This window comes from Rattus norvegicus, chromosome 1 (assembly GCF_021556685.1).
Source record: "Rattus norvegicus strain SHRSP/BbbUtx chromosome 1, alternate assembly SHRSP_T2T, whole genome shotgun sequence".
In the NCBI taxonomy this organism is placed as follows: Eukaryota; Metazoa; Chordata; class Mammalia; order Rodentia; family Muridae; genus Rattus; species Rattus norvegicus.
In genome coordinates this window covers 152924308-152952063 of record NC_141534.1, presented here as the reverse complement: position 1 = coordinate 152952063, position 27756 = coordinate 152924308, and the positions used below count along the sequence as shown (strand labels likewise).

At 37.5% G+C, this 27756-nt stretch overlaps 1 protein-coding gene across 3 annotated transcripts in view; it reads left to right on the top strand.

Moving 5' to 3' along the window:
- The window catches only part of Folh1 (folate hydrolase 1), a 104134-nt gene that overhangs the window by 54687 nt on the left and 21691 nt on the right, over nucleotides 1-27756 (top strand). For all 3 annotated transcript variants that reach the window (XM_087595357.1, XM_087595358.1, NM_057185.3), the window contains 4 exon segments: nucleotides 515-597; nucleotides 15742-15805; nucleotides 21969-22036; nucleotides 24236-24327. In XM_087595357.1, coding sequence (XP_087451483.1) covers nucleotides 515-597; nucleotides 15742-15805; nucleotides 21969-22036; nucleotides 24236-24327 — 307 coding nt within the window.

Genomic DNA, 27756 nt, shown 5'->3' with positions numbered 1-27756 from the left:
AAGCCCTACTTAACAAAGTGTAAGGTTTTCACTATCAATGGATACTGATATCTAAAAGTTAGCCCTGGATAAATAATTTTACAAGACAGTGAAGGAAAGCATCACAAAAAGAAATGGTCATGCTATTTTAGAACAACATGGGATGTTTCTAAATGGTTTCCCACATTTCTGTCTGCCACTGCAGCACTGGCAGTACCAGTGGTTTCCCCCTCTGTGTCAGGAATATGATTTCCTGTTCATGGGGAATTGTAAAACATAAAATTTTGTATGACTTCATGAGACTTTCACTGTCTACATTATTCCTTTTAGAATACAATTATACTATGTGATTCTAGCAAGTCTCATTTTTAAAAAAATACAAAATAAATTTGTGTAACTAAAGGTGAGGGCAACAATTCCTACTTTTTACAATAAAAATCCTCAGCATTTTGGGATTTTCCTTCTTGGAGACTTCTCCATGTCTTAGATGCTATATATTTTTCAAGAATTTATATGTCATTCACATGTATTTTAGGTTGGAGGCCTAGAAGAACTATTTTGTTTGCAAGCTGGGATGCTGAAGAATTTGGCCTTCTTGGTTCTACTGAGTGGGCAGAGGTTGGTTACCAATTTTCTTCTGTATAAATTTTCTGAAGTGACAAAAGAGCTGAGACTTTACTATGAAGCATGAAAAAATAGCAAGTGAATCCAATCAGATAACACTTTGACTTTTTCTAAAATGTCTTGCATGTGTGTTCAACCTCTTTCTATTACAACATAATATTCTGTATGCAAAATTCATGTTTAAGACACATGCATAAAATTACTGTATAAACTACCAAATAAAAATCATCTCATCATTTTTAATCATGTTTACAATGTTGTGTTAGACTACATTCTTACCTAAACTTGGATGCATGCATCCCATGGTCAAAGGTTAGACATGTCTATTTATCAAAAAGATTGTATTGTTGTTCAAAAACGTAAAAGAGGTCAATAATATGACTCAGCTAGTTAAGGCACTGGCTGCCAAACTGATGATTTGACTCTAATTATTGGGACCTAGATGGTAGGAGGAGAGAACTGAGAGCTGCATCCTTTCCTCTGACTATCACTTCTGTGACATGACATGCATGCTCACAGAAACATACATACAAACACTAAATACATAAATACATAAATAAAAATATAATATTTTAAAAATCAACAAAATTATCACATTTGAAGAATTCACTTTTGTTCAAATTTTTAGAATCACATGTCTATTATTGAAATGTAATTTTGTGTTTGACATTGTAATATAGTAAACAAATCAAATACAAATATAAAACCAAGCCAAAACAAACAAACAAATATTGGCAATCTCTTTTTTAAATTAAATTTATTAATTTATTCTCTTTACATACTAATATCAGTCCCCCCTCCCCTCCCAGTAACCCCTCACCTCCCTTTATTACTTCTTTTCCTTCTCAAAGGAGGAGATGGAGTCTCCTAGTTATAATCCCTATACTGCCACCCCTGTATCACTCCTGCCACACCAGCATAGTAAGTCACTATAGCACTAAGCATATTCTATCCCACTGAGGTCAGAAAAGGTGGCCTACTTAGAGGAATGAGATCCAATTGCTTCCAGGCAATAAATTCAGAGAAAACCCCTTCACTCTTGTTAGGGGCCCCCCATGTAGAATAAGCTGCTCATCTGCTACATATATGCAGGAGCCCTGGTTACAGCTCATGCTCACTCTTCAGTTCAGGATTCAGCTCTGGAAGCCAAAAGGGTGTAAGTTAGTTGTCTCTGTTGGTCTTCCTATGGAGTCCCTGTCCTTTTTAATCCCTCATTCCTTCCCACAATATTCCCAGAGTTCCATCTAATTTTTGACTGTGTGTCTCTGCATCTTTTTCCATTGGGTACACAATGGAGCTTCTCCATAATTAAAAACAGTTAATCTCATCTCTTATCTTCAAACATAACAGAATATTTTTAATAGTGTCAAGGATTGGTTCTAATACAAGAGATGTGTCTCATTTTGGGGCAGTCATTCATTGGCCATCCCCTTAGTATCTGCTTTATCTTTGTCTTTGCACATTTCAGAGGCAGGACACTTTTTGAAATGAAGGCTTTGTGGATAAGTTGCTATCTTTATCCCTCTACTGGTGGTCCTGCCTGGCTACAGAAAATAGTTCAGATTCTATATCCCCCACTGCTCCCATAGACCCCCAGGGTTTCACCCATCCCAAGTCTCTGTCACAATCTAGAGTCACCCCACTGCCCATTTCCCTTCTCCTTCTCCCACTCTCCCTGCATCTGATATCCCATCCCTGCCTGCCACATTTCCCATCCCCTCTTCATCCTATCCACCTCAGATTTCTCTTATGCCCCATCCTTCCTTCAGCCCTCCTTGTCATTTGGCTTGTTTGGGTCTATTGACTATAGCATGGTTATCTGTACTTTATTGCTAATATTTTCTTATAAGTGAGTACATGCCATGCATGTACTTTTGTGGCTGGCTTACCTCACTATTGCTAATATATATGTTTATAAGTGAGAATATAACATGTATGACTTTTGTATAAAATAACACCTCACTCAGAGTGATACTTTCTAGTTCCATACATTTACCTGAAAAATTCATGATGTCCTTGTTTTGTTTTGTTTTTAATAACTATTTTCCTTTTCTCCATCTTTATTAAATTGGTTATATCTTATTTACATTTCAATTGTCATTACCTTTCCTGGTTTCCAAGCAAACATCCCCTTAACCCCTACCCCTCCCCTTCTCGATGGGTGTTCCCCTCTTCATTCTCCTCACCTTACCACCCTCCACCCAACAATCCTGTTCACTGGGGGTTCAGTCTTGGCAGGACCAAGGGCTTCCCCTTCCACTGGTGCTCTTACTAGGCTATTCATTAATACCTATGGAGTTGGAGCCCAGGGTAAGTCCATGTATAATCTTTCGGTAGTAGCTTAGTCCCTGGAAACTCTGGTTGGTTGGCATTGTTGTTCATATGGGATCTCAAGCTCCTTCAAGCTCTTTCAGTCCTTTCTCTGATTCCTTCAACAGGGGTCCCGTTCTCAGTTCAGTGGTTCACTGGAGCATTCGCCTATGTATTTGCCATATTCTGGCTGTGTCTCTCAGGAGAGATCTATATCCGGTCCCTGTCAGCCAACACTTCTTTGCTTCATTCATCTTAGCTAGTTTGGTGGTTGTATATGTATGGGCCACAAGTGGGACAGGCTATGAATGGGCTTTCCGTCAGCCTCTGTTCTAAATTTGCCTCCCTATTCCCTCCCAAGGGTACTCTTTTTCCACTTTTAAAGGAGTGAAGCATTTGGATTTTGGTCATCCTTTTTTTTTTTTTTTTTTATTTACTTGAGTATTTCTTATATACATTTCGAGTGTTATTCCCTTTCCCGGTATCCGGGCAAACATCCCCCTCCCCCCTCCCCTTCCATATGGGTGTTCCCCTCCCCATCTTCCCCCCATTGCCGCCCTCCCCCCAACAATCTAGTTCACTGGGGGTTCAGTCTCAGCAGGACCCAGGGCTTTCCCTTCCACTGGTGCTCTTACTAGGATATTCACTTCTACCTATGAGGTCAGAGTCCAGGGTCAGTCCATGTATAGTCTTTAGGTAGTGGCTTAGTCCCTGGAAGCTCTGGTTGCTTGGCATTGTTGTACATATGGGGTCTCGAGCCCCTTCAAGCTCTTCCAGTTCTTTCTCTGATTCCTTCAACGGGGGTCCTATTCTAAGTTCAGTGGTTTACTGCTGGCATTCGCCTCTGTGTTTGCTGTATTCTGGCTGTGTCTCTCGGGAGCGATCTACATCCGGCTCCTGTTGGTCTGCACTTCTTTGCTTCATCCATCTTGTCTAATTGGGTGGCTGTATATGTATGGGCCACATGTGGGGCAGGCTCTGAATGGGTGTTCCTTCTGTGTCTGTTTTAATCTTTGCCTCTCTATTCCCTGCCAAGGGTATTCTTGTTCCCCTTTTAAAGAAGGAGTGAAGCATTCACATTTTGATCATCTGTCTTGAGGTTCATTTGTTCTAGGCATCTAGGGTAATTCAAGCATTTGGGCTAATAGCCACTTATCAATGAGTGCATACCATGTGTGTTTTTCTGTGATTGGGTTACCTCACTCAGGATGATATATTCCAGTCCCGACCATTTGCCTACGAATTTCATAAAGTCATTGTTTTTGATAGCTGAGTAATGTTCCATTGTGTAAATGTACCACATTTTCTGTATCCATTCCTCTGTTGAAGGGCATATGGGTTCTTTCCAGATTCTGGCTATTATAAATAAGGCTGCAATGAACATAGTGGAGCACGTGTCTTTTTTATATGTTAGGGCATCTTTTGGGTATATGCCCAAGAGAGGTATAGCTGGATCCTCACGCAGTTCAATGTCCAATTTTCTGAGGAACCTCCAGACTGATTTCCGGAATGGTTGTACCAGTCTGCAATCCCACCAAAAATGGAGGAGTTTTCCTCTTTCTCCGCATCTTTGCCAGCATCTGCTGTCACCTGAGTTTTTTTTTTTTTTTTTTTTTTTATTAACTTGAGTATTTCTTATATACATTTCAAGTGTTATTCCCTTTCCCGGTTTCCGGGCAAACATCCCCCTCACCCCTCCCCTTCCGTATGGGTGTTCCCCTCCCAACCCTCCCCCAATTGCCGCCCTCCGCCCATAGTCTAGTTCACTGGGGATTCAGTCTTAGCAGGACCCAGGGCTTCCCCTTCCACTGGTGCTCTTACTAGGATATTCATTGCTACCTATGGGGTCAGAGTCCAGGGTCAGTCCATGTATAGTCTTTAGGTAGTGGCTTAGTCCCTGGAAGCTCTGGTTGCTTGACATTGTTGTACTTTTGGGGTCTCGAGCCCCTTCAAGATCTTCCAGTTCTTTCTCTGATTCCTTCAACGGGGGACCTATTCTCAGTTCAGTGGTTTGCTGCTGGCATTCGCCTCTGTATTTGCTGTATTCTGGCTGTGTCCCTCACGAGCGATCTACATCCTGCTCCTGTCGGTCTGCACTTCTTTGCTTCATCCATCTTGTCTAATTGGGTGGCTGTATATGTATGGGCCACATGTGGGGCAGGCTCTGAATGGGTGTTCCTTCAGTCTCTGTTTTAATCTTTACCTCTCCCATCCCTGCCAAGGGTATTCTTTTTCCTCATTTAAAGAAGGAGTGAAGCATTCACATTTTGATCATCCGTCTTGAGTTTCGTTTGTTCTAGGGATCTAGGGTAATTCAAGCATTTGGACTAATAGCCACTTATCAATGAGTGCATACCATGTATGTCTTTCTGTGATTGGGTTAGCTCACTCAGGATGATATTTTCCAGTTCCAACCATTTGCCTACGAATTTCATAAACTCGTTGTTTTTGATAGCTGAGTAATATTCCATTGTGTAGATATACCACATTTTCTGTATCCATTCTTCTGTTGAAGGGCATCTGGGTTCTTTCCAGTTTCTGGCTATTATAAATAAGGCTGCGATGAACATAGTGGAGCACGTGTCTCTTTTATAAGTTGAGGCATCTTTTGGGTATATGCCCAAGAGAGGTATAGCTGGATCCTCAGGCAGTTCAATGTCCAATTTTCTGAGGAACCTCCAGACTGATTTCCAGAATGGTTTTACCAGTCTGCATTCCCACCAACAATGGAGGAGTGTTCCTCTTTCTCCACATCCTCGCCAGCATCTGCTGTCACCTGAGTTTTTGATCTTAGCCATACTCACTGGTGTGAGGTGAAATCTCAGGGTTGTTTTGATTTGCATTTCCCTTATGACTAAAGATGTTGAACATTTCTTTAGGTGTTTCTCAGCCATTCGGCATTCCTCAGTTGTGAATTCTTTGTTTAGCTCTGAACCCCATTTTTTAAAAGGGTTATTTGTCTCCCTGCGGTCTAACTTCTTGAGTTCTTTGTATATTTTGGATATAAGGCCTCTATCTGTCGTAGGATTGGTAAAGATCTTTTCCCAATCTGTTGGTTGCCGTTTTGTCCTAACCACAGTGTCCTTTGCCTTACAGAAGCTTTGCAGTTTTATGAGATCCCATTTGTCGATTCTTGATCTTAGAGCATAAGCCATTGGTGTTTTGTTCAGGAAAAAATTTTCCAGTGCCCATGTGTTCCAGATGCTTCCCTAGTTTTTCTTCTATTAGTTTGAGTGTATCTGGTTTGATGTGGAGGTCCTTGATCCACTTGGACTTAAGCTTTGTACAGGGTGATAAGCATGCATCGACCTGCATTCTTCTACATGTTGACCTCCAGTTGAACCAGCACCATTTGCTGAAAATGCTATCTTTTTTCCATTTGATGGTTTTGACTCCTTTGTCAAAAATCAAGTGCCCATAGGTGTGTGGGTTCATTTCTGGGTCTTCAATTCTGTTCCATTGGTCTATGTGTCTGTCTCTGTACCAATACCACACAGTTTTTATCACTATTGCTCTGTAATACTGCTTGAGTTCAGGGATAGCGATTCCCCCTTAAGTCCTTTTATTGTTGAGGATATTTTTAGCTATCCTGGGTTTTTTGTTATTCCAGATGAATTTGCAAATTGTTCTGTCTAACTCTTTGAAGAATTGGATTGGGGATTGCATTGAATCTGTAGATCGCTTTTGGTAAAATGGCCATTTTTACTATATTCATCCTGCCAATCCATGAGCATGGGAGATCTTTCCATCTTCTGAGGATTTCTTAAATTTCTTTCTTCAGAGGCTTGAAGTTCTTATTTTACAAATCTTTTACTTGCTTGGTTAAAGTCACACTGAGGTACTTTATATTATTTGGGTCTATTATGAAGGGTGTCGTTTCCCTAATTTCTTTCTCGGCTTGTTTCTCTTTTGTGTAGAGGGAGGCTACTGATTTATTTGAGTTAATTTTATACCCAGCCACTTTGCTGAAGTTGTTTATCAGCTTTAGTAGTTCTCTGGTGGAACTTTTGGGATCACTTAAATATACTATCATGTCGTCTGCAAATAGTGATATTTTGACCTCTTCTTTTCCGATCTGTATCCCCTTGATCTCCTTTTGCTGTCTGATTGCTCTGGCTAGAACTTCAAGAACTATATTGAATAAGTAGGGAGAGAGTGGGCAGCCTTGTCTAGTCCCTGATTTTAGTGGGATTGCTTCAAGTTTCTCTCCATTTAGTTTAATGTTAGCAACTGGTTTGCTGTATATGGCTTTTACTATGTTTAGGCATGGGCCTTGAATTCCTATTCTTTCCAGGACTTTTATCATGAAGGGGTGTGAATTTTGTTAAATGTTTTCTCAGCATCTAATGAAATGATCATGTGGTTTTGTTCTTTCAGTTTGTTTTATAATGGATCACGTTGATGGTTTTCCATATATTAAACCATCCCTGCATGCCTGGGATGAAGCCTACTTGATCATGGTGGATGATTGTTTTGATGTGCTCTTGGATTCGGTTTGCCAGAATTTTATTGAGTATTTTTGCGTCGATATTCATAAGGGAAATTGGTCTGAAGTTCTCTTTCTTTGTTGGGTCTTTGTGTGGTTTAAGTATAAGAGTAATTGTGGCTTCGTAGAAGGTATTCGGTAGTGCTCCATCTGTTTCAATTTTGTGGAATAGTTTGGATAATATTGGTACGAGATCTTCTATGAAGGTCTGATAGAATTCTGCACTAAACCCGTCTGGACCTGGGCTCTTTTTGGTTGGGAGAACTTTAATGACTGCTTCTATTTCCTTAGGAGTTATGGGGTTGTTTAACTGGTTTATCTGTTCCTGATTTAACTTCGGTGCCTGGTATCTGTCTAGGAAATTGTTCATCCTTCTTGAGATTCACGTGTTCTATGCATCTAGGGTAATTCAAGCATTTGGGCTGATATCCACTTATCAATGAGTAAATACCATGTGTGTTTTTCTGTGATTGGGTTGCCTCACTCAGGATGTTATTTTCCAGTTTCATCCATTTGTCTATGAATTTCATAAAGTCATTGTTTTTGATAGCAGAGTAGTATTCCATTGTGTAGATGTACCACATTTTCTGTATCCATTCCTCTGTTGAAGGGGATCTTTTTTCTTTCCAGATTCTGACTATTATAAATAAGGCTGCTATGAACATAATGGGGCATGTGTCTTTGTTATATGTTGGAGCATCTTTTGAGTATAAGCACATGCGAGATTTAGCTGGGTCCTCAGGTTCAACTGGAGGTCAGCATGGAGAAGAATGCAGATCGATGTCCTTGTGTTTTTTTTTTTTTTTATTTTTGCTAAAAATTTTTTTTCATCTTTATTAACTTGGGTATTTCTTATTTACATTTCGATTGTTATTCCCTTTCCTGGTTTCCGGGCCAACATCCCCCTAGCCCCTCTCCCTCTCCTTCTCTATAGGTGTTCCCTTCCCCATCCTCCCCCCATTACCGCCCTCCCCTCAACAATCACATTCACTGGGGGTTCTGTCTTGGCAGGACGAAGATCTTCCCCTTCCATTGGTGCGCTTACTAGGCTATTCATTGGTACCCATGAGGTTGGAGCCCAGGGTCAGTCCATGTATAGTGTTTTGGCAGTGACTTAGTCCCTGGAAGCTGTGGTTGGTTGGCATTGTTGTTCATATGGGGTGTCAAGCCCCTTCAAGCTCTTTCAGACCTTTCTAAGATTCCTTCAGCATGGTTCCCGTTCTCAGTTCAGTGGTTTACTGATGGTATTCGCCTATGTATTTGCTGTATTCTGGCCGTGTCTCTCAGGAGAGATCTACATTCGGTTCCTGTCAGCCTGCACTTCTTTGCTTCATCCATCATATCTAGTTTGGTGGCTGTGTATGTATGGGCCACATGTGGGGCAGGATCTGAATGGGTGTTCCTTATGCCTCTGTTCTAGACTTTGCCACCCTATTCCCTCCCAAAGGTATCCTTGTTCCCCTTTTAAAGAAGGAGTGAAGCATTCGCATTTTGGTCACCCTTCTTGAGTTTCATGTGTTCTGTGCATCTAGGGTAATTTGACCATTTGGGCTAATATACACTTATCATTGAGTGCATACCATATGTGTTTTTCTGTGATTGGGTTACCTCACTCAGGATGATATTTTCCAGTTCCCTCCATTTGTCTATGAATTTCATAAAGTCATTGCTTTTGATAGCTGAGTAGTATTCCATTGTGTAGATGTACCACATTTTCTGTATCCATTCCTCTGTTGAAGGCATCTGGGTTCTTTCCAGCTTCTGGCTATTATAAATAAGGCTGCTATGAACATAGTGGAGCATGTGTCTTAGTTATATGTTGGGGCATCCTTTGGGTATATGCCCAAGAGAGGTATAGCTGGATCCTCAGGTAGTTCAATGTCCAATTTTCTGAGGAACCTCCAGATTGATTTCCAGAATATTTGTACCAGTCTTCAATCCCACCAACAATGGAGGAGTGTTCCTCTTTCTCCACATCCTCCAGCATTTGTTGTCACCTGAGTTTGTGATCTTAGCCATTCTCAGTGGTGTGAGGTTAAATCTCAGGGTTGATTTGCATTTCCCCTTTGTCTAAAGATGTTGAACATTTCTTTAGGTATGTCTCAGCCATTTGGTGTCCTTGTTTTTAATAGCTGAATAGTATAGCATTGTGCAAATGAATCTAATTTTCTTAATCCTTTCTTCAGTAGAAGGACATCTATATTGTTTACAGTTTCTGGATATTACAAATAAATTTGCTATGAAGATAGTTGAGCAAGGGTCCTTGTAGGATGAAGAAACTTTTTTGAGTATATGCTCTGGAGTGGTATAACTGGTATAACTTCAGGTAGAATTATTTTCAAGTCTCTGAAACTGACAAATTGATTTGCATAGTGGTTGTATAAGTTTGTAATCACACCAGCAAGTGAGGAGTGTTTCCCTTGCTCTAGAACCTCACCAGCATGGGCTGCCTTTTATGGTTTTCACTGTAGCCATTCTGCTGTTTGTAAGAAAAGAAACTCAACGGTTGTGGATTTAGCTCAGTGGTAGAGCGCTTGCCTAGGAAGTGCAAGGCCCTGGATTCAGTCCCCAGCTCCAAAAAAAAAAAAAAAAAAAAAAAAAAAAAAAAAAACTCAAGAGTTGTTTTCATTCCATTCCCCAGATGACTAAGTATAATAAATATTACTCTTAAGTGCTTCTCGGTCATTCAAGATTCATGTGTTGAGAATTTTCTGATTAGCTCTCTATCCCCTTTTAAAATTTGGCAATTTGGTTTGTTGGTTTCTGACTTCTTGTGTTCTTTACATATTTTGGATAGTATCCTTCTATCAGATGTATGGTTGGCAAAGATGTTTTCCCAGTCTGTAAGCTCCAATTTTGTCCTAATGATAGTATCTTTTGCCTTATTGAAGCTTTTCCATTTCATAATTAATGGTTCATCTTAGTTCCTATGCTGTTGGTGTTCTGTTCAGGAAGTTCTCTCCTTTACCAATGAGTTCAAGGCTATTCACCATTTTTTTTCTATTTTTATTTTTATTTTATTTTCTAGTTTTATGTATCTTGTTTTATCTTGAGGTCTTTGATCCATTTGGACTTGGGTTTTGTTCTGGGTGAAAAATATGGATCTATTTGCATTCTTCTAGTTAGACAAGCACCATTTGTTAAACATGCTTTCTTTTTTCCACTGTATGGTTTTGGCTTCTTTGTCAAAAATTAAGTGTCCATTGGTGTATGGGTTTATTTCTGGATCTTCAATTTGATTCCATTGACCTACCTATCTGTTTCTATACCAGTACCATGTGATATTTATTACTATTGCTCTATATTACAGCTTGAAGTCGGGGATAGTGCTATAACCTCATGTTCCTTTATTGTTCAAAATTGTTTCAGGTCTCATAGGTGTTTGACTTTTCCATTTAAAGTTGAAAATTTTTCTGTAGAGAGTTTCAACGAAATTTTCATCGAGATTCCATTGAATCTGTGGATTCTTTTTAGCAAGATATATGTTTTCACTGTATTAATCATTCCAATCTAGGAGCATGAGAAACCGTTCTATCTTCTGATCTATTCTGCAAATTCTTTGAGGAGTATTGATATTAGCTCTTCTTTCAAGATCTGGTCAAATTCTGTGTTGAAATCATCTGACCAAGCACCTCTTTTGTTTCTTTCTTTTTTTTCTTGGTTTGGAGATACTTAATGACTGTGCTTATTTCTTTAGGGGTCACAGGATTATTCAGATAGCTTACATAATCTAGATTTAACTTTGGTAATTGGTATCTGTACAGAAAATCATCCATTTCACTTAGACTTTTAATTTTGTGAAGTAAGACTTTTGACATAAGACCTCTTAATGTTTTGAATTTCCTCAGTGTCCATGCTTGTGTATCCCTTTTCATTTTTGATTCTTATCTTTAATTTGTGTACTATTTCTCTGCCCTTAAATTAGTTTGGCTGAGGGATTGTCTATCTTGTTGATTTTTCCCAAAGAACCAGCTCTTGGTTTTATTGAATTTTGTATTGTTCCCTTTGTTTCTAATTGATTTTTTTTTTAATCTCTGAGTTTGATTATTACCTGGCATCTTCTCCTCTTCAGTGTGTTTGCTTCTTCTTTTCCTAGAGCTTTCAGGTATACTTTTAATTAGCTATTATAGAATATTATAATTTCTTTATGAAAACATTTAGGGCTATGAACTTTCCTCTTATCACTAGTATCATAGTGTCCCATAAGTTTGGAAATGCTGTGCTCTCATTTTTACTGAATTCTGGAAAGTCTTGAGTTTATCTTTTCCCTGATTCAGTGATTATGGAGGAGAGAGTTTCCATGAGTATGTGGACCTTATATTGTTCCTTGTACCAGTAAATTGTTAATTCTAGACACACGCACAAATACACACACACACACACACACACACACACACATCAGCTTAATTTTTAATATGCCTAACTAGCTCAATATCTTGTTACTTCTAAACTTTCTCATGTCTAGCAAACACTCCCCTTCAGTATTCCTAGTTTAATATTTTCTAAATAATTTTTTTTATCTTTGTTTCCTGAGACCAAGCAGGGAAGTAGTCCCAGAAATGCCTTCCAAGATGCTTATATGTCAGTGGGTCTTTAACTCTAATCTCACTTCTCCACCATCATGGTCATTCTGTCTCTTCCTCTTCCCCCTCAGTCCATTGCCCATATAATCTAAAGTCCCACCTCCATCTCCCTGCCCAACCCTTTTCAGTAAGACAGTTCTTTATTTCCAATCAAACCAGCTGGGCGCCGGGGCCCTCAACATCTGGAAGTGCAGCTTTTGGGAGTCAAATTAAGACAAAGCATTAGAAAGATCCCTCAACAGTTCAACAACAAAAGCTGGTGATATGACAAGATGCAAAGGATTATTTCAATTTTCTTTTATCTGTTGAAGCTTGTTTTGTGACAAATTATATGGTCAATTTTGGAGAAGTTTTCATTAGGTGCTAAGAAGGAGGTCTATTCTTTTGTGTTTGGGCTAATTGTTCTATAAATATCTGTTAAGTGTATTTGAATCATAATCTCTGTTAGTTTCATTACTTCTCGGTTTAGTTTCTACCTCCATTTTCAACTGGTGAAAATGGGGTGTTAAAATCTCTAACAACTAATATGTGGGATTCAATGAGTGATTTAAGCTTTAGTAATGTTTCTTTTATGAATGTGGTTGCCCTTGCATTTGTGGCACAGATGTTAAGAACTGAGATGACCTCTTGGTAGATTTTTCCTTTAATGTGTGTTAATTGTCCTTTTCTATGTCTTTTGGTTATTTTTGGCTGAAAATATCTTTTATAAGATATTAAAATGGCTACTAAAGGTTGCTTTTTGTGTCCCTTTGCCTGGAAAACTCTTTCTATCCATTTCCTATGAGGTAGTATTTATCTTAGTTGCTGAGGTGTGTTTCTTGTATATACATAATGATGGATTTTCTTTACAAGTGCATTCTTTTAACTTGTGTGTTTTTACTAGGGAAGTGAGTCCATCAGTGTTAGAGATATTAATGACCAAATGGTTGTTACTTCCTGTTATTTTTATGTTGGTGGTGGTAGTGTACAGATGTGTGTGTGTGTGTGTGTGTGTGTGTTTGTGTTTGTGTGTGTGTATATGTGTGTGTCTGTGTTTTATTTTTATTTGTATTAATGGTGGACAATTATTTATTTCCTGTGTTTTCTTGATTGTAGTAAGCCTCTTTCGGTTGGTGTTTTCTTCCTGCTATCTTCTGTAGTGCTGTGCTTTTAAAAGATATTGTTTATATTTGGTTCTGTCATGAAATATCTTGGGTTCCCCATATATGGTTATTGGTGTTTCACTGTGTATAGTAGTCTGGGTTGACATCTGTGGACTCCTATGGTCTATAGAACATCTGTCCAGGGCCTTCTAGCTTTCAGAATCTGTATCAATATGTCTAGTGTAATTCTTATAGCACTGTCTTTATGTATTACTTGGCTTTTTTTTATACCTTTTAATATTCTTCCTTTTCTCTGTACATGTAATGCTTTGATTATTATGTGGCAGTAAGATTTTCTTTTCTTATCTAATCTCTTTGCTGTTCTGTAAGCTTCTTATACATTTATAGGGATGTTTTACTTTCCATTAAGGACATTTTCTTCTATGATTTTATTGAAGATATTTTCTGAGTTTTTGAGCTGGAATCTTCTCCTTCTTCTACTCCTATTGTTGTTAGGTTTGGCATTGTCATGGTATCCCAAATTTCTCATTATTTTGTGTCATGAACTTTTTAGACCTTGCATTTTCTTTTATTAATGTATGTATTTCTTCTATCATATCTATGTCTTAGATTCTCTCTTCCATATTTAATATTGTGTTGGTGTTGTAATTTCTGTTCTTTTCCCTAGATTTTTCATGTCTTGGATTTCCTCAGTTTGTGTTTTCCTAATTGCTTATACTTCCCTTTTCATGTCTTATATAGTTTTATTCATATCCTTCACCTATTTGATTCTATTTTTTCAGTATTTCATTATATTTATTTGCTTCCTCCTTTAATACGTCTACTTGTTTGAATATATTTTCCTGTATCTCTTCATAAGATATATTCATTTCCTCTTTAAAGGTATCCATCATCTTTATAAGATTTGATTTAAGATCATTTTCTTGTGTTTTATTTTCCTTAGGATATCCAAAGTTTGTTGTATTAGGATAGTTGGTGCCATGTTGCCCTGAGTCTTGACTGGGTTTTTACATTGTCCTTTAGGCATCTGATTTTCCCTGATGATGGATTCATGACACTGATGGCACAGAGGAGCTAAGGGCCAGGCAGCAAAGGTCAGGTACCTGACCAGGCTGCTGTGCTTCAGGTGGACCCTTCTGTCAAGGGAATGGTGAAGCAATGTTCCAAGCTGGTAGTTCTTGAGGACACTCCACAGGACACCACAGTGAAGCAGGATCCTCTTGGGTTCTCCCAGGGCTCCTCAGGACTGAAGGTTGATTCCAGAAGTAGACAACTGAAGTCAGGGAACCATGAACAACTTGTCTCTGTAGGCTGGGCCCCTGGCAGACACTACTAGGAGAGGATTGGTGGGACCTGGTTTTAAGGTGATTATTCCTGGGTCCCACTCTCTTCAACAGGGAAGCAGAATACAATTGGAGTTCCAGAAGTGTCCTTAAGACTGAAGGACAAGCCCAGATCTATACAGTGGAGGTCAGAGAACCACACAACTTAAAACATGACAATTTTTAGTATGATTCTTACATACCTCCTCAATCAACTCCAAGAACCAGTCACATTGAGACCTCAGATTCCACAGTAAGACCTGGTTTGTACTTATTTTCTTACCTCAGTGGTCTCATCACTATTGTACACACAAAAAATGATGTAGGAGGAATATTTACCTGGTAACATGAATAGTAAATCCATTCAAATGTGTGTCAGCTTAGTGTGACAGAGAAATAAACATATGGCGTTTTGATATTTGTTTCATTAGCTTACTACAGTGCTTTTAAGGCTCATGCAGTTCCTGTTAAACATAGATATTACAGGTTTCTCCAAATAGTTGCTATATTACTGTCGATCAAGATTAATTTTTTTATCCACAGAAAAGTCTCATGCTAGTATCAGAAAAAATCCATGAATATTTCAGAATGCAGTTTTCTCTATAGAATTATTATTAATAATATTATTATTTGATATCATTATTATCATTATTTTCAGATGGTCTCTTTATTTAGCTCAAACTGCCCTGAAACTTTCACAATATTGCTACATTGGCCCCTTGAGCCACTATACAGTGATCGATATTTTTTTAACATTCAGAATTACACATACATTCCTGATTTTTTTCTGACAATCAAACTTTTTAGAAAATTCAATATTTTGGAGACCAAAAGTCTCCATGGACTCCTGCTACACTTCTTAGTTCTAAAAATGTGCAATCAGTCATAATAACCCAAAGGTGGTATTATCCTAGAATAGAAATTGCCCCCATGGTCAAGTTTTCTTTGTAAATTTCCTGACTAGTAAATTGCTCATTTCCTGTTAATCAAGGAAATCATTTCTGCTTACATTATGACTGGATGTATAAAAGTTTATTTTTACTAAAAAGTCTCAAACAGATGTTCACTAAAAATCAATGATTGATGCTTGTACATGTTTAAATTCCTAATTTTCTTTCATCTACTGTATTTGAACTATTCACCCGCTTGAATGTACTTTAGAAGAATTTGCTATGGTTTCTCATTACTAAGCACATATTTTAGCCTTTATATGTAAAACCTGTGGGAATCATGATGTAATTTCGTTCAACTGTTTACGGTAAAGAATGGCATATGTGCCTTGGGTAGGAGGGAATTAAATTTATGCTTATAGTTTGTTAAATTTCTTATTGTAGGAACATTCAAGACTCTTACAAGAACGTGGTGTGGCTTATATCAACGCTGATTCTTCCATAGAAGGTGAGTATTGTTGTCTTCATAAAATAACATAATGATTTTTCTTGAAGTAACAATTTAGACAACGAATTTCATTCTAGCACAGAATGAAGTCTACTAAAATGAAGTTAGGATAACTGTGGCTGGTTTCACATATTTTCCTTCAACCTAAGGCTGATTTCAGTAGTAATTAAGAGGCATCGAAACAATTATCCACCATGATCAAGTAGGCTTCATCACAGGCATGCAGGGATGGTTTAATATACGGAAAACCATTAGCGTAATCCACTATATAAACAAACTGAAAGAACAAAACCACATGATCATTTCATTAGATGCTGAGAAAGCATTTGACAAAATTCAACACCATTTCATGATTAAAGTCCTGGAAAGAATAACAATTCAAGGCCCATACCAAAATCCACATACAGCAAACCAGTAGCTAACATTAAACTAAATGGAGAGAAACTTGAAGCAATCCCTCTGAAATCAGGGACTAGACAAGCCTACCCACTCTCTCCCTACTTATTCAATATAGTTCTTGAAATTCTAGCCAGAGCAATCAAAAAATAAAGGGAGATCAAAGGGATACAGATTGGAAAAGAAGACGTCAAAATATCACTATTTGCAGATGATATGATAGTATATTTAAGTGATCCCAAAAGTTCCACCAGAGTACTACTAAACCTGATAAACAACTTCAGCAAAATGGCTGGGTATAAAATTAATTAAATAAATCAGTAGCCTTCCTCTACACAAAAGAGAAACAACTGAGAAAGAAATTAGGGAAACGACACCCTTAATAATAGTCCTAAATAATATAAAATACCTCGGTGTGACTTTAACCAAGCAAGAAAAAGATCTGTATGATAAGAAGTTCAAGCCTCTGAAGAAAGAAATTGAAGAAGACATCAGAAGATGGAAAGATCTCCCATGCTCATGGATTGGCAGGATGAATATAGTAAAAATGGGCATTTTACCAAAAGCTATCTACAGATTCAATGCAATCCCCATCAAAATACCAATCCAATTCTTCAAAGAGTTAGACAAAACAATTTGCAAATTCATCTGGAATAACAAAACACCCAGGATAGCTAAAACTATCTTCAACAATAAAAGGACTTCTGGGGGAATCACTATCCCTGAACTCAAGCAGTATTACAGAGCAATAGTGATAAAAACTTCAGGGTATTGATACAGAGACAGACAGAAAAAGCAGTGGAATAGAATTGAAGACCCAGAAATGAGCCCACACACCTATGGTCACTTGATTTTTGACAAAGGAGCCAAAACCATCTAATGGAAAAAAGAGCATTTTCAGCAAATGATGCTGGTTCAACTGTAGGTCAGCATGTAGAAGAATGCAGATCGATCCATGCTTATCACCCTGTACAAAGCTTAAGTCCAAGTGGATCAAGGACCTCCACATCAAACCAGATACACTCAAACTAATAGAAGAAAATGTGGGGAAGCATCTCGAACACATGGGAACTGGAGAAAATTTCCTGAACAAAACACCAATGGCTTATGCTCTAAGATCAAGAATCGACAAATGGGATCTCATAAAACTGCAAAGCTTCTGTAAGACAAAGGACACTGTGGTTAGGACAAAACGGCAACCAACAGATTGGGAAAAGATCTTTACCAATCCTCTAACTGATAGAGGGCTTATATTAAAATATACAAAGAACTTAAGAAGTTAGACCACCGGGAGACAAATAACCCTATTAAAAACTGGGGTTCAGAGGTAAAGAAAGAATTCACAACTGAGGAATGCTGAATGGCTGAGAAACACCTAAAGAAATGTTCAACATCTTTAGTCATAAGGGAAATGCAAATCAAAACAACCCTGAGATTTCACCTCATACAAGTCAGAATGGCTAAGATCAAAAACTCAGGTGACAGCAAATGCTGGCCAGGATGGGGAGAAAGAGAACACTCCTCCATTGTTGGTAGGATTGCAGACTGGTACAACCATTCTGGAAATCAGTCTGGAGGTTCCTGAGAACTGGACATTGAATTACCTGAGGACCCAGCTATACCTCTCTTGGGCATGAACACAAAACATGCCCAACATATAACAAAGACATATGCTCCACTATGTTCATAGCAGCCTTATTTATAATAGCCAGATCTGGAAAGAACCCATATGCCCTTCAACAGAGGAATGGATACAGAAAATGTGGTACATCTAAACAATGGAATATTATTCAGCTATCAAAAACAATGACTTTATGAAATTCATAGGCAAATGGAGGGAACTGGAAAATATCATCCTGAGTGAGCTAACCCAATCACAGAAAAACACACATGGTATGCACTCATTGATAAGTGGCTATTAGCCCAAATTCATGAATAACCCTAGATGCACAGAACACATGAAACTCAAGAAGGATGACCAAAATGCGAACGCTTCACTCCTTCTTTAAAGGGGGAACAAGAATACCCTTGGGAGGGAATAGGGAGGCAAAGTGTAGAACAGAGACTGAAGGATCACCCATGCAGATCCTGCCCCACATGTGGCCCATACATATTCAGCCACCCAATTAGACAAGATGGATGAAGCAAAGTACAGGCCGACAGGAACCGGATGTAGATCTCTCCTGAGAGACACAGCCAGAATACAGAAAATACATAGGCGAATTCAAGCAGCAAACCACTGAACTGAGAACGGGACCTCCGATTAAGGAATTAGAGAAAGGACTGGAAAAGCTTGAAGGGGCTTGAGATCCCTTATGAACAACAATGCCATCCATCCAGAGCTTCCAAGGACTAAGCCACTACCCAAAGACTATACATGGACTGACCCTGGGCTCCAATCTCATAGGTAGCAATGAATAGCCTAGTAAGAACACCAGAGGAAGGGGAAACCCTTGGTTATGCCAAGGCCGGATTCCCAGTGATCATGATTGTTGGGGGGAGGGCGGTAATGGGGTGAGGATGGGAAGGGGAACACCCATAGAGAACGGGAGAGGGAGGGGTTAGGGGGATGTTGGTCAGGAAACCAGGAAGGGCAATAACAATCGAAGTGTGAGTAAGAAATTCAAGTTAATGAAGATGAAAAGAAAAAAAAAAAGAGAGAGAGAGACATTTCCCCCTCTGTGTATCAGGACTGATTCAGGAAGACTGCATTCCTTAACATGCCTCTTCTACCAGATTCTCTTAAATATGGTTACAGTTACCCTTTGAAAGCCTATGTCACAAACCTTAAGATTCTTTTGTCTTTGAATACATATATGACATTTATCTATATGGACTGGTGAAAATCATAAGCCATCAAAGGCACTATGAGGGAATCCTGACAAACTGAGGTGTATCCTAGGAACCCATTTAAAGATGGACTGTGAGAGCTGACTCCAAAATTTGTATTTTGACTTCTACTTGTATCCCATGATACACACACACACACACACACACACACACACACACACACGCACACTTTGATAAATAGTCACCATTCTTTACTTACATAAATCGTATAATTTGGAAGCTAGATGTATAGCTAAATGTTGTTGTTATTATTATTAATAGTTTTGAACATTTGATTTCTCCAGTATTTTATCACATCACTGGGCTTGGATAGTTATGTCAAATCTGGGACTGGTACATAATGTTTATGATTAACAACAAGTACATATAGGTTTAGTGTGATTGCGATATACAACCCTCAATTTATATTCCATTCTTTGGTTAAATGTTCATTTCTCAAGGAATATAATACAACACATATTAGTGAATTTATGTTAAAATATAAGCATATAAAAACAAAAACTGAAATAATATTTTTATTTATTTGCAAGTTTTTGTAAATAATAAAATTTGTAAATTTATAAAAGATTAAGGGTTTACCCAAATCACTCTTAATTTTTTCTCCAAAATTTTGTTTTCATTGAATTATAGTGTCTCTGTTCTGTGAACTCGCATACTATGTATCTGCTGCATTTAACAAAAATGGTTTTGATGCTCTCTTAATTGTTGCCTATCAGATCTTTATGTGGTGCTACTATCATGTCATGTGAGTACTTATTTACCACAATGTATAGAAGAGGAAGCTGTGACTCAGAGAAGTCAAAAAACTTTTCAAATGTTGCCTGCTAGGCGAGGGTTGAGTTCAATGTCATTCCTATCTATTATGTTATCTTACCTCCTCTTAAATCCTACAAGATTTGTATTGTACTCCAAATAATGGTTGTAAATCCACATTTTCACACAGAAAACATAAAATGTTTCATTTAGTGATACACATTGACTTATTACACACACACACACACACACACACACACACACGCATATATATGTAACAACCATAACAAATCCCCAAACAAAACAAACCAAAGTAACTACGATCAAACAGTAGAACTTCTGTAGCACATTTAATGGTGCAATTGCATTTCAGTTCTGTTGCTGCTATTATAGAGATTGTCCATTTATGCGTATGTACTTTTCTACATGAAATTTGTACTGAATAAAGAGTCATATATGTAATTCTTTGGACCCATGTTATGTGTATCTATATTGGAATAAATGCTTTGATACCATCTCCCTGTAAGTCACTCAAATAAAAGCACTTGTTATCAAAATATAATATATATACATTATATATATGCACAATATATTTATGGCTAGTTGAAAATAATCAGTGGTTTATGAAAGTAAAATGTCAGAGTAGGCATTAGACTGTTAATCTAAACACAAGGGTTGAATCCCTTTTTTCCAAGCCTTAAGGTGATAATCTTGTCCAATACAAATTCAAAGGTGTAGATATATTTCTCTACTAAGGCTTCTCTTATCCCCTTTCTGACAGGCAGAAGAAGTAGATTGAAGCAAGATGTAGGGTATTTAGCTGTTAACTAAATTTTCATATGTTTGATTATTGCCCAATCTAGTCTTAGCTTAATTAAAGCAGTTGATTCACCTTTGATAGAGGTAGGTTATAGTTTTACAGTCCTCATCCAAAGTCATTATGCTTCAGCCTCCTGAATGCTTGGATTAAAAGCCCACACCACTCAGCCTTTAGTGACATGGATCTTACTTTGGGAATAAAAGATATATAACAATAAGTAACTTTAGGTTGTGGACAAATGTAATGGCTATTTCCTGGTTATCAATCTGATTATATCTGGAATGAACTACAATAGAGAATTGGAGGGTTCACTATGATCCAGCTCTTGAGTGATGTGGAAAACAGATCAAGGACAAGAAAAGAGAATAGATTCTATGGAGTGGAAGCCATTTGTAGTGTTCCATCCAGGACTCAATGAGATCCCTCTGAAAATTTAACTTGAGCCCAAAGGGTGAAGAAGTCATGCATATATTATGTGGAACACTGACTCAAGCTGAAGCAACAGTATTATAAGGGAGCTTAAGAAAAAGTTCTTAGGTAGAATGGGAAGTAAAGATTTGGAGATGTGGCTTATTGAGCTCTCTCCGTAATCTTCAGGGCAAGATTCAGCAGTCAATGTCATAAACGTTTGTTTTTTTAGCTTAAGATTGAAAATATTAGAGGCATTTTATTAAATGTATCTTATTTTACTTTTTTATTGGATTTTTTTAATTTACATTTCAAATGTTATCCCCTTTTCTGGTTTCCCATCTATAATCCCTCTATCCTATCCCCCACCTGCTTCTTCTGTGAGGGTATTCCCCCTCCCCAACCACCCACCCCTTCCTGCCTCCCTGTTCTGACATTCCCTTACACTGAGGGTTCCAGCCTTGGCAAGACCCATTGGTGCCCAACAAGGCCATCCTCTGCTATATATATGCAGCTGGAGCCATGTGTCTGTCCATGTGTTCTACTTGGGTAGTGGTTTAGTTCCTGGGAGCTCTGGTTGCTTGTCGTTCTTATGGGGTTGCAAGCTCCTTCAGCTCCACCAGTCCTTTCTCCAAAGCCTCTAATGGAGACCCCGTTCTCATTTCAATGGTTTGCTGCTAGCATTTGCCTCTTTACTTATCATGCTCTGGCAGAACCTCTCAATAGACAGATATATCAGGCTTTCTCCCTAATCTTTAGGACAAGATTCAACAGTCAGTGTCATAAAAGTTTGTTTTTATAGTTTAAGATTGAGAACATTAAAGATTTTTATTAAGTGCATTTTAAAAGGAATAATTCTATGTGGAATTTAGCAATGGCCTTTGAATAAAATCAATAGCACATATAAGACAAATCAGCCAGTTCCTTTTGTTTCAGGAAACTACACTCTCAGAGTTGATTGCACACCACTGATGCACAGCTTAGTATACAACCTAACAAAAGAGGTAAATTGATGGAAAAAGCTTTGCAGAAACTCTGTAAATGATATTTTGGATGCAATTATTATTTTAAATATTTATATTGTTTACAGCTAACTTTCTTTTCTCATGAAAATATTCTTTCCTGAACTTCTACAGCTAACCTATTTCTCCATATAGTATATGATGCCATCTCTCCCAACTCTGTGAGTCAGCCTATAGGCTGCATTCTTTCTACCATGAGTACTTTGAAAATTAGGAAACAGACCTTAGAAAGCAGCCACTGGAGTAACATAGTAGCTGGAACTACTGCTTTATTCCTTTACTCTATAACTACTTTATTACCACTTATATGGAAAATTAGGTAACTCACAATGTAAGAACGACTGAATGAATTCAATTATTACCTAGGTAATTCCTTCTAATTTTTCACCTACTACTCCAATCTTTGGCTCTATCACAAGAGCCTGGCTTTACTTCTAGCTCTCTTAGCTATAAAAAATACTGAAGCTGGTTGGAGGCACCATATACTTCTATGTGAAAGGTTCTTTAAGAGAGGGTTTTGATAGGTAGTCCAGATAGATCTGGATGTGAGATCCAGATCTTCCTGTGTCAGCCTCCAGATTACTAGAGTTGCAGGAGTGTACTGTCATTCTAGCTGCATGACAAACTTTTGAGACTGACCTAAAAATTACTACAAAATTCAAACAAGCCAAAAAACCTGATTATTGAACATTATTAACCATTTCAAATGCATTTCTAAGAAAATCACAACTACTTCACATAGGAATTATAAATAAATCTTTGTATTACAAGCATATAATTAAATCAAGAAATATGATTCCTTCTACAAGTATAAGAAATATATTAATTAGAATCAGCATCTAGTTATATAAGATCTGAACCATTTAAATGCAGTTTTATCAGTTACTAGATAGCATGTAAAACTTACATGACTCAAACCTAGTGTTTCAGAGAAATCTCACTGATCAATAATTTCAGGCAAATTATGAGGAAGTTTGACTGTTTTGTTTATCTCCTGAGTTAGTGACCTTTTGACATAGTTGTAAAAATACTGCTGGGTCAGGCTTAAAATATGTAATTCATAGAAATTTTCTTTGTTTCATTCCTTTGTTTTCTTTCATTTCTTGTTACTTTATTTTCTTTGTTTGGAGAGAGTTTTGCAATTATTTAAATATGCTTATTTGATAAACTGATAATTTTAATAATATAGTATTTTACTTTTCAATTTGTGTTTCTTAAGAAAATGGAAAGTGAGTTTACAAATGTGAGTAGAATAATTTTGTTTCTTTATTCATATTTTACAGGTTAAGATAGAGATATATCTTCTAGTTTTCTACTAATGTGAAATAAATCTAACTTGTATGCATATAATTATTAATGGATAAGTTTATTATAGTATACACTACATGGACATCTACATTTTTGTACATAAACTATTAAATATTATGTCAGTAAATTTTTTAAATTAAGTTTGTTAAGTACTGTTACACTTGATAGTTATTACGTATAAAACATTTAAAAGACTCTTCCACTGAACCTATATAACTATGGAAACTTAGTGATGCTCAACTTCATATCTTCTAATTCTAAAATTGAATAATATAGGTTTTGTTTTACTTCATTTTGTTTTCACCCATAAACCAGAAAATGATTTTAAACCCTGGTGTTTAGCACAATTACAAAAAGCAATCAATTAAAAAAAAACAGTCATTGCCTTCTCTAATTTATAATATATAATGACTTCATTATGTATCATGTAAAACTTCTTCAGTCCTACAGATAAAAGGCAATAATAAAGTAATATTTTCTTTAGTAGGAGAAGAATATGGTTTTGAGAATAGTTTTCTTTGATCCAGGAAAATTGGCCTATGATTGTTTCTCCACAGACAATGATTTGCTAATATGTTGAATTATTTTCTTTATATGCCACATCTTCACACTTGAAAATGCACATATACAAATATATACTTTTCAGAACTTTTTATTGTAACTCTTTAATCCCTATGCTTCACATTGATCCCAAAGCCAAGAATATATCAAGAAAGAACCACAGAGCAGTCATATAATTTGCATCAACTTCTAATATACAGATCTCTTTTCTTATTTTGTTGAAATGTAGTTTAAATTTTCAATTTCTTATTAATGGACATTTAGGTTTATGCATTGGATTTGTGAGTATTCTCTTGTTTATAATTTGTATAGCTGCCAAGCCCGGATGAAGGCTTTGAAGGCAAATCTCTTTATGACAGCTGGAAAGAAAAAAGTCCTTCAACTGAGTTCATTGGAATGCCAAGGTACAGCAACTATCCAGCCATTCTACCAAGTTTGGTTACTGGCTGAATGTTTTAGGTGTAAATGGGTATATTTCTTAAAATGTATTGTTAGAAATAATTTCAAAACACTCTCACATCTGACAAAGATGTATTTTTGTTTAAAATAAAATACTATGTTTAAAGTAAGATATTACCCTGTGTTTTGAAATTAAATCTGAGGATTTTTTCATTGGATATATTTCTTTATTTACATTTCAACTATTATACCCTTTCCGGTTTCCTGTCCATAAGACCCCTATCCCCTCCCCCTTACTCATAAGGGTATTCCCTCAACCATCACCCCTTACTGCCCCTTCGACATTCCACTGCCCTGGAGATCTGACTTTGGCAGGACCAAGGGCTTCCCCTTCCACTGGTGTACCAACAAGGATATTCTCTGCTACATACGCAGTTAGAGCCCTGGGTCAGTCAATGTATAGTCTTTTGATAGTGGTTTAGTTCCTGGAAGTTCTGGTTGGTTGGCATTGTTGTTCTTATGAGGTTGCAAGCCCTTTCACATCTTTCAATGCTTCCTCTAATTCCCCCAAAGGGGGTCCTGTTCTCAGTTCAGTGGTCTGCTGGTAGCATTTGCCTCTGTATTTGACAAGCTCTGGTTGTGTCTCTCAGGACAGATTTATATCCGGTCCCTTTCAGCATGTACTTTTTAGCTTCATCAATCTTATCTAGTTTTGGTGTCTGTATATATATTATATGGGCCACATGTGGGGCAGGTTCTGAATGGCTGTTCCTTCAGTCTCTGCTCTAAACTTTGCCTCCATATCCCCTCCTATAGATATTTTTCTTCCCTCTTTCAAGAAGGAGTGAAAGCATCTGCATATTGGTCATCCTTCTTCTTGAGCTTCCTGTGGTTTGTGGATTGCATCTTGGGTAATTCTAGCTTTTGGGCTAATATCCAATCATTAGAGTGCACACTATGTGTGTTTTTCTATGCTTGGATTACCTCACTCAGGATGATATTCTCTAGTTCATTCTATCTGTCTATGAATATAATGAAATCATTGTTTTTGATAGCTCCATTGTATAGATGTACCACAGTTTTTTAATCCATTCTTCTCTTTAAGGGCATCTGGGTTCTTTCCAGCTTCTGGCTATTAAAAATAAGTCTGCTATGAACATACCGGAACATGTTGTCTTTGTTGTATGTTGGAGCGTCTTTTGGGTATATGCCCAGGAGAAGTATAGCTGGGTCCTCAGGTAGTAAAATGTCCAATTTTATGAGGAGCCTCCAGACTGACTTCCAGAGTGGTTGTACCAGTCTGCAGTCCCACCAACAATGGAGGAGTGTTCCTCTTTCTCCACATCCTCGCCAACAACAGCTGTCACCTGAATTTTTTTTTATCTTAACTGTTCTGACCTGTGAGAGGTGGAATTTCAGGGATGTTTTGATTTGCGTTTCCCTGATGACTAAAGATGCTGAACATTTCTTTAGACGTTTCTCGGCCATTCCATAATCTTCACCTGAGAATGTTTTGTTTAGCTCTGTACCCCATTCTTTAATATGGTTATTTGGCACTCTGGAGTCTAACTTCTTGAGTTCTTTGTATATTTTGGATATTAGCCCTCTATCAGATGTAGGATTGGTAAAGATTTATTTTTGATCTAGCTATATGCAAGAGGCAGCATTGAAGCATCAAAGAACAAATTTCACACTTAATGTAACCTGAGGTGAAATGCAGAGTGAGCAATTGATTGAAGCCTGCAAAATTATCTCCTTGGCTGCTAGCTAAAGACCAGAATAAAAATTGTTTCAGAGGAGGCAAGAAAATGCTTTGTAGTCCAATGAAAAAAGAATTAAAGATAGTATCACACACACACACACACACACACACACACACACACACACACACACACACACACACAGAGTCACTCAATGGATAAAGGAAACTTCAACAAGCTCTAAGAGCTATTTTTTCTGCTATAAGTTATATACCCCAGCTAAATCTTTCAAGAAGCATAAAAATTATAATGCAGCTGCATTCTGTTTTTCTTTTACTTAATGATTATTTTTAAAACATGTGTTCCTCAATAAATATTTACATAAAACCAAACATTTTATGTATTACAGATGAAGAAACAGCAAACCATTCCCAAGAACCTACATACATTTATAACTAAGCAACTCGTTATAATTTAACAAAAGTTTGAGCAAGCAAGGCAATTTTCGCAATAGGTTGTCTTCACTGACAGGTTACAGTTTATGGTTACAAAGAAAGAATCAGTTATCTTAGTGAGTATATTAAAAGTTAATCATATAGAAATTTTAAAAGTAGCAAATGTAAACTTTTTTATTTTTATTATTAACTTGAGTATTTCTTATATACATTTCTAGTGTATAGTGTATATGTTTCCGGGCAAACATCCCCCTCCCCCCTCCCCTTCCGTATGGGTGTTCCCCTCCCAACCCTCCCCCCATTGCCGCCCTCCCCCCATAGACTAGTTCACTGGGGGTTCAGTCTTAGCAGGACCCAGGGCTTCCCCTTCCACTGGTGCTCTTACTAGGATATTCATTGCTACCTATGGGGTCAGAGTCCAGGGTCAGTCCATGTATAGTCTTTAGGTAGTGGCTTAGTCCCTGGAAGCTCTGGATGCTTGACATTGTTGTAGCAAATGTAAACTTTTATTTAAAAAACAGTCATTCCTATTTTAATCTTCAGGGTGCATAAGGACACCTTAGCAGTTTTTATTAAATCTCATCAGAAAGCTGAGGACAAAATTAGGAATAAATAATTAATTATCTCCTTGATCAGTAGCCTAGTTTTAGTAAAAGTCATGTAACCCAGTGCTATTAAAGTTGCCATTGTTATTCTTCCCTGAGCTTAAAAAATTCCTAGCTCAGCTCTTAGGAGTGTGCCTTTCTGGACTTCAGTTTAATTTGTAAGATTTTCTACATCAGAGCCATTGACAAAAACATCTGAACAATCTCGAAATCCTTTCTAAGGGTTGTGGTCAATGCTAACAATCTAGTTTTTTAAGTTCTTTCTAAGGGTGGTGACTCAATCATTAGTGTGTTCCAGAAGCAATGCTTCAAAAATCATCAAGCACTATTATTTTGACTGTCAATGATATGGCCTAGTGGACAGCTAAAGTCCCCTTAGAATCTTCACCCAACACAGATTACTAAGGACATGGAGACCACAAGAACAACAAGTAGGGAGACGCTCCAAAACAGCATCAAATTCGCAGAACACTCAGTATTTGGTTCTCTTCCTTTCTGAAGAACACCCATCGATTTAGTACTGACTTGGGGCCTGCATTCTATGAGTTGTTAAGCCGTTCGTTGTTCCTCTTTCAGGGACCTTGACAGCCAAGCTTCTAATGTCAAGGGCATTCAAATTAGACTGTGAAAAATAACTAATATTTTATAAAGTAAAGTGAGAATTATGGTATATA